Below are 8,386 nucleotides of genomic sequence, written 5' to 3'. Positions count from 1 at the left end.
GAAATTGGCAGCAAAGAAATAAGTTCTTGAGAAAGGCCTCGACTTTGAGTTCCAACTGCCTCACCTAATTCTAGTAACTCCTGCATATGAAATATTGCATCACTAAAATTTACCCAAAATATTAAAAGTTTGCTTACTTATAGTTCTCATCTCAAGAGATTTGCAAGGTGAAAAAGGTAGGATACTTCAATTATGCCAAATATCCTCACAACATTACTTGGTGAAAAAGGTAAAATTTATAAGCATCATGGATTTCCCCCTCTTGGCAGGGGCAAAAATTAAAAGGAAAAAAAAAACATAGATTTGGTTTATAAAGAAATGTCCCGGTGGTAAGCAAAAAAATATAGGAATTTTATAAAGCAAACCTCGTAAGTCATGTTGTCAGGATCAATGTTGTCTTGCCAAATGACCTGCATCAGTCCACATGAAAGGAAAAGGGAATTAATTCCTCTGGATCCTAACTCCAAAGAAAGTGTAAGTGTATATTACTTTAAATAAAATTTAAAATATATATATATGATAGGCAAAAGAAAAAGATAAATAAAAGAAGCGCCTAATAAAAAGTGGGCACAACCTATGTAGACAGGAAACTATAAAAATAAAAAATTAATTATGAACAGTTAGTATGCAATATCTTCAATGTGAATCTCTATATACAACAATCACTGTCTTCCCCAGTAACCAAAAGCTCAAGCCCAATTTTGTGTTTCTAAAGAAAAATATAATACAAACTTCACAAGGTAAATTTCCTCTTTCATCTCAATCTCAAATCCTAATTCTGGTTAGACTTGGTGATATAAATTATCTTACTAAAAAAAATACAGAACTTACCTCTACCCCCAACCCCATGGCTGTGGTTGAATCTCTCTGAATGAAATCCTATTTTGGTCTTTCTCCATTTTTGGCAATTAATCATAAATACAATAAAAAATACAGAAACATGCCTTTGTTTATCAAATTTACTCTAAAACTAGTGCAAAATAAAATCTTAATTCCTTGAATTTTTTTTGGTTGGTTGGATATAATATAAGATAAAATAAAAATATGAGATAACATATCATATCTTATATATGATTAGCAATGGGATAGGATAAGTCATCTCATCACTTATTATATCTCATATTTAACCAAATATGGGATGGGATAAGTGATAGGATAACGTATCCAACCTCCTTTTTATATCTTGTATACATGAGATTTAATAATTCTAAGTTGAAATATGGAATATGGATCATAAATTTATTCCTTTATCCATTTTCTTCATTTCTTTTTTCAATTTTTTTATATTAATAATTCTGAAAAACAAAAATTTTGATTAAAAAATTAAATTCAGTTAAAAAAATGTGTAGACTACAATCTAAAATAATACAAATATATAGTATTATTTAATATAATATCAATAAATAGAAAGGTTTTTGTATATTTAACAACATAATGTGATTTTTTTAATTTATAAATTTAAAATATTTCAATCATGAATATTATTATTAACAAAGAAATAACAAAACAAAATCTTTTACAAGGTAGCGTTTAGATACATTTTCTATTTTATTTTTAAACTACTCAAAATATAAGAATTCTTATAAAAAATAAAAATAAAAATTCACCTTGTGTTCTTAAAACTCTTTTCAAAATTTTTAAAATTTGAGAAATTGAAAATTTTTTACTTCTTGAATTTTAAAAAAATTTCAAAATGTTTTCAAGTAAACAAATTATCTACCTAGTTTTTTTATAAGAATTCTTCCATTTTATATAAGACTTTCTATTTTTAAAAACAAAAAAATAGAAAATGAATCCAAACTTGCACTAAATTATAAATTGTAGAATGATTTCTAAATAATACTAAACATGAGAAAGATTTCATATTTATTTATAATAGCAAATATTAAGATGCAATATATTTTTATTTAAAAAAATATCAAATATTGAAATGCAATATCAAACATACTCCTACAAATCAAATATAAACATAGTATAATATATTCCATTAGATACAATATTTTAGGATAATATAATATCCAAGAATATCATATCACATTGGAAATGACATCCTATATGTGTATATATATATATATCATATCATATCATATCATATTTCATCCCACCAAATGTAACCTTAATATCCACGCCTCACCAAATGTAGCCTTAATATCCACACCTCACCAAATGTAGCCTTAATATCCACATCATATTTCATCCTGCCAAATGTAACCTTAATATCCATGCCTCACCAAATGTAGCCTTAATATCCATGCCTCGACTCAAAACCGGAACCTCTCCAACCCCACCCCCCAACAATTGCTAAATGAGACAGACCTCAAGGGCCAGACAGCTTGTTACACATTAATTCAACACATTTATAAATCTTAAAACTGATATTTCTAGTTAATAAAAAATATCAGACTAACAAGTTAACCTACATAAAAATAAAATATTTCCTCTAGATGATCAATACTAAAAGGCTAAACACACCTGGGGGGATGACTAGAGAGAGAGCTATCCATTACCAATTTTTGGGTTACTAATATAAACATTTTGCTCTCAATGAGAGCACAAATGGGAAAGCTTGCCTATGCATCTCATGCATAGACTGTCTTTACCTGTGTGCCTGTGTCATAGATATTTGTTTGAGGGTGCATGGGACACATGAAGCAAGAAAACAGTGTATCTTGATATATTATGAGCATTCAGCCACAAACTGTTTCATACTAGGACTGCCAATGAGAGCGCTTCATACCTGATAATCCTGAGAATTGGGATGACTCCGAGGGCCTGAAATTTTTAAGGAAATAAATTAAGACAAATGTCTACTGTTAAAAAGTTCAAATAAATATTGTATGAGTGGAAACAGGATAACACCATATGACAGTAGCAAGGGGGGAAGAGGAGGGAAAGTCACAAGGATATAACAACTAAGCAGCCATAAGATGAGTATCAAAATCCTTTCACACCACCACCAACGTTTCTTTATTGAGCAGCTCCTAAAACTACTGAATTAGAAAGATTCCTGTAACAACTGCTCAACTTGTTCATGGTACTTCAAACATGAAATTCACCATCCATGGTCTGTGGAAACTTTCAAACATACATCTGGACAAACCTGAAGACAAGCCAATCTGAGACAAGTACTGGAGTTCTCAAACTGAATTGTCTGACACCAGCTTAAGTGTAGACTTTTCTGCCCATAGTTGTTGCCAACTCCTCAGGTAACTCAATCCCAGGTTATAATGATTGCCTAATAGAAAAAGAAAAGTAATATGCAGAGTAGGGGCTGTTTGGTGGTTTTCATACATGGTTTAGTCTATTCCTAATTGAAATCTATTTATTTATTTATTTATTTTATAGGATAATTGAAAGCTATTAATCAGGTTTGGGTTCCATTACTATTTTCAGCATGGATGGAAGCTCAGCTGATTTACAATTGAAATTTGGCTGGACCATAAGCAAAAATGAACAAGCTGCAAGAAATCCTATTGGCTTCTGTGAAAGGCAATTCTCAGTTGCTGGATCACATTAATTTCTAGCTCCAAAGAATGGAAAATAATACATGCTAGTCTACGCACATGAGACAGTGCAGAGGTTGTCTTGTACGCAACTTTAGTATTAAATTGCACTAAATCCAAGATCACATACAGTAGCCATGTCAGGTTTAGATTGGTCAAAAACCAACACACTTTCCTATTACATTGAGGTTTATGGACTTCAAGAACAAGCCTTATACAGGTCAATAATTTTGACCACAAGGTCCATAATTTTAAGATGCTGTACGCCACAGAAAAGGTACTACAAAATAATCCACTATCTAAAAATAGTGATTAGGATGGTGTTGAATTGGAAAAGTGAGTCTATGCACTAATAAAACTTGTATTATGGGCTGGATCTAAACCTACAGTGCATGAACATAGAAATCTCTATAAAAGATAAAAAAAGTTTGTAAAGTTGATTGAGAAAGGAGATTGCGAAATAATGCATGGCTTTCAGTATGTTAGCAATCTCAACAGTTAGCTGCTCCACAAGGAAAGCTATTTCAAAAATAGCACTTCCCTTATTAAAAAAAAATGGTTCTGTTCATTATAAATCAAAACTAATGCTGGTAATGGAGCAACAGTGAAAATGGTTTTCCTATCATGAATCAAAACTAATGTTGGTAATAGTCCAACAGTCAAACTTTGAGATGATATGCAATGTGGCCAAATCCTTAAGACACTCTTAAGATGGCATACCTAGATCTATCCCTCTTAACATGGCATACCTAGATCTTTATTATGCAGTTGCAAGCAAGAATGCTAGAGCTGGTAACCAACCAGTTAGATTTGACAGAAAGGTGATCTTGTCCCCCTCGTTTCTCAGAAACCTTTAAGATTGGCAAATATAAACTTCAGAGAGCTTTCTGAAAAGGTTAAATAGTGAAGCTTCCAGACAGATAAAAAGTTTTGTCAATAAGATTCTTCCATCTGTGGTTGAATAAGATGATGATCCTTCTTGTAGAGAAGCTTACATGAGAAAAACCATTCCAGCCAAAATGCTTTCTTCATCTGCTTGCAAAATTGGGTAAGACCCCAGGACTAGCTCAAGTGGTAAAGGGTTGGGAGGATGTGTGGGATGTTCCAGATTCAAGTGCCAATGGGGACAAAACTTACCAAAAAAAAAAAGGTTAAGACATAGAACTTTACTAGAATCTAGATTATCCCAAATTGTTGCCAAGCTATAAGGCAGCTGGAATCAGTGGATTATTCACTTGTTCACTAATCATCATGTCCGTTGTTTGGACTCATCTCTAAGAAAAGAGTTAACATGTGCAAGGTGATGCCTAAATAATTACTGAATTTTGTAGATGACTCAGAAAATATAGAGTTCAGAATACCAAGGGCTGTAGGTTGTGGAGATAGTCCTCTTTTTCAATGTTATGATCAGTATGGAAGGAGAGGAACTGAAAGAATTTTTAGGTTCCAGAGTTGGATTTTGATGACATTGAGACACACATTATTAATTTGGTGGTCATTTATGCTGATAAATCATGGTTTAGAGGCTATAACATTATAAATTTTTGAGACTACCAGATTGGCCTCTTAATGCGTGTAAGATCTTTTTCTTTCTATAATTTCTTCCCCAATTGTGGAGGCTACCCGAAAACAGTATAGGCATATGCTATATCCATAACTAATGTGATTTTTGCTCATCAAAAAAAAAAAAAAAATCAGTAACTAAATGCTTCTATTCTTCTACATGTCACACACTTCATCCATCACTGAACACCCCTATTATTTCGGCAGAAAAAGTGAACTGCAACATTGGCAACCTCAGCAAATTCATTTTCTGACATGTCAACTTGCCAGAGAACCATTTTATTATTTCCAAGAATACATAACAGTTCCAAAAGTTCCAAGGCATCTTTTTATTACACTGCAGATAACCAAGTGGTAACGATGAACACCAACTTTAATATTTCTAATGTTGATGAATGCAACCAGCTAAAGTGCTCTCTTAGTTCTTGCAGCAAATGAACTATGCTGCCAGCAGGAAGAAATTCATGTCCTATAACTAGACATGTAAAATAAAAAATAATAAAAATTTATAATAGTTTCTTCTAAAGATGTTTTCTATGATCTTTAGAAAAAATAACTAAAAACCCTGACTACCTGAGAACATGTTTGATGATGAAGGGCACGAGACTCTAAGCATCTTTCATTCATCTCTCTCTTCCCCTTTCGGTATATTGGTTCTGAGTTTGAAATGAGATCCAGTTTGTACTTCAACCCTTCAGTTGTAGGCTTGCAGAAATCTACTCCCATGAGACTTCTTGTTTTGTTTTCCCTCCTTTCACTATCAATTTTCCTTCTTTGTCATTTTCCCTTTTTTATTCCTCATTTATCTCATTTGAAATCCTATCTATTTTCTCATTTATCGCATCTAAAATATTTTTAGGCCACACAAATAATATTAATTAAATTTTTGAAAGGGAAATAAAATTTTACAAAACTATATCTCATTTATTAATTTTTTTTATCAAGTACCCAAACAATATCATCAAATTCTTTTAAACCACAAATTCCAACATTCCAACCAAACCATTCACCCATAAAAAGAAAACTATTAAGACTCTTGTTTGGAAAAAAAAAAAATTAGAATAAGCCCAGCAATAAACTTACATTCTACTGGAGTAGCATGTGTAGTAGTAGTGTTTGTATTTCCTTCACATTGTGTATTTACTGTTGGAATCTGGTCCGTGGTAATGGCTGAAGAGTTTTCTGGAGTTCTTCTATATTCACTAATTCCCGGAACGTGATCATTTACCACATAAGCCTGATCATAATCATAATAAGAAGTACTCCCTGTTTCAGATAACCCAAATTTGTATAAACTCGTATTCATGGATGATGCATATGGACTCTCCTGCACAAAAATAGGAAGGGAAATCAATTTTACAAAAAAAAACTAATTTAATATGAGCAATGCTCTTCATCTAACACTCAGAAAGTTTCAGTAATATACAGATAAATAAAATGCAGATAACTGCTTTAAATTTAGAGTATAGGAAATTAATATGAACAAATAGACACATCGCACATGTAAGAACATACGTTAAAAATAGAACACTAACACAAAGAAACAATCCCCACCAATTTGAATCATTTGGAATTAGGAAATAAAATACCTGACCGTGTGAAGCAGTAGCAAAGATGAAATTCACATGTTCATAAGCAAGACCTTCAAAATAATCCATAAAACTTCCGACTGTACTATAAGGATAGCTAGTGTTCATGTAATGAGCATCCATTTGTGGATTCCAGCTCATCTTGAACAAATCTTCTGTCAAAATATATTGGCGCAAAAAACAAACAAAATTATGCTACTGCAAAGGCACCAAAACCATGCAAAATATATAACTGATCATTAATACCTTGGTCTCTCAGAAAATCAGAGGTGGAGAAGCACTACTCCCTGATTAGTTATCTAATCTTTCTGCAATGCCTACAACCAAATTACAAAAGCTTCTGATTATAATTCAATTTAGACAAAGAAATCAACAGTGTTTCCACATTCACATTCTCACAACATAGCTACAAAAGACTACATATCCTCTGTCAAAAATAAAAATTAGAAAAGTCAAACTAAATAGTTAAATCCAATTGTTTTAAATTTTCCACCGTCAAAAAGTAATGCATATATTAAATTTTTCACAGAAATCAGTTCCTAGGGAAATTTGATGATTTTTTTTTCTCGTAAAAACTTTGGCGGAGATATTCCCCTTCTGAATTTAACGAAGCCTCGGCAAAAATTTTCAAGGAACCAATTTCTGTTGAAGCAAACAAGAGCTAAGGAAAAAAAAAAAAAATCTCTCGGTAACAATAGCATAACACCGCATTTTACAAATCTCCGCAAATTTCGATCAAATTTCTCATGATTCCCCAACAGTCACCGCGCGGCAACCTAAAATGCTTCATTTGGTTGCCTAGAAAATGTAGAAAAGGAGAAGGAAACTGTCATTTCGAAACTGACTGGATTTCTGCTTTGCCTTAATTGACATTACACTTTAATTTTCCTATAAAAACCAAAACATCACAATTCAGCATTCTGTTCTCTCTCCTTTTTCCCTCAATTTTCTCGGCAACCAAACAAACGAAACAAACTACCAAATACCTCATCACATCATAAAGCTCTCAATCAGAACACGTCGTTTTTGCGAGATTTCAAAGCCAAATTTTCTCAGGAAAACAAAACAATCAATCGAATCTAATGGAAACGAATGAATCGAATCGATCGATCGATCAAGATTAGATAAAAAAAGAAAGATTCGAAAATGAATAGAAACGCAATTAAAAAAAAAAAAAAAACAATCCTTATGAGATAAAGAGCATGATTCTTTGGAAATAAAGAACCGACATTGATCGCTTTTGGAGGAGTGCATGAGAATGGATTCCCGTTGTTTGTTTGGCTCTCTACTTTCCCTCACTTTCTCGCATTTTCTCTCTCCCTCTACTTTCTCTCTCTACAGTGTGTCGTGGGTGTGTGGCGCCTTTATGCAGTGGTTTCAGAGACACGCGAACTCCGTTACAAGGGTAATTTTCCAGTGCTTCGCGGCTACAGTGAAACACTTCTTCCCTTAACCGTCGGCAAAGGATTCCAATAATTGATAAAATTAAAAAAAAAAATTTATCATTGTCATTTTCTTTTAATAGAAAATAATTTAAAATAAAAAATTATTTTTAAAATTTATATAAAAAAAATGACTCAATATTCATTTCAAATAAAATGCTATTAACAATTATTATTTTTAAATTATTATTATTATTATTATTTCTATTATTATTATTATTATTATTCATTTAAAAAATAATAGTTATGCTATTTCAAAAATGTTAATATCATATTTTCTTAACATATA

General features: G+C 31.9%; 1 protein-coding gene across 4 annotated transcripts in view; it reads right to left on the bottom strand.

Annotated features, from left to right (window-relative positions):
* LOC100265517 (E3 ubiquitin-protein ligase BIG BROTHER) overlaps positions 1–8,036 on the bottom strand; it is a 9,308-nt gene extending 1,272 nt beyond the window's left edge. Inside the window, exons 1-7 of one of the 4 annotated variants that reach the window (XM_010652948.3) lie at positions 7,885–8,036; positions 6,902–6,972; positions 6,656–6,807; positions 6,150–6,393; positions 2,738–2,772; positions 366–410; positions 1–80 (exon numbers count right to left, since the gene is read on the bottom strand). The exon at positions 1–80 is cut by the window's left edge and continues 48 nt beyond it. In XM_010652948.3, the coding sequence (XP_010651250.1) occupies positions 1–80; positions 366–410; positions 2,738–2,772; positions 6,150–6,393; positions 6,656–6,796 (545 nt within the window). In that variant the 5' untranslated portion in view covers positions 6,797–6,807; positions 6,902–6,972; positions 7,885–8,036. Of the gene's footprint in view, positions 81–365; positions 411–2,737; positions 2,773–6,149; positions 6,394–6,655; positions 6,811–6,901; positions 6,973–7,641; positions 7,832–7,884 lie in introns of those variants that run through there. The other 3 variants (XM_002285462.4, XM_010652949.3, XM_002285461.4) reach the window with 3 other exon arrangements.
* Positions 8,037–8,386: the final 350 nt, after the last annotated feature.

The sequence above is a fragment of the Vitis vinifera genome, chromosome 6 (assembly GCF_030704535.1).
Source record: "Vitis vinifera cultivar Pinot Noir 40024 chromosome 6, ASM3070453v1".
Lineage (NCBI taxonomy): Eukaryota > Viridiplantae > Streptophyta > Magnoliopsida > Vitales > Vitaceae > Vitis > Vitis vinifera.
Note: the sequence above shows the minus strand (reverse complement) of the source record. Positions and strands in the feature narration are given on the sequence as shown.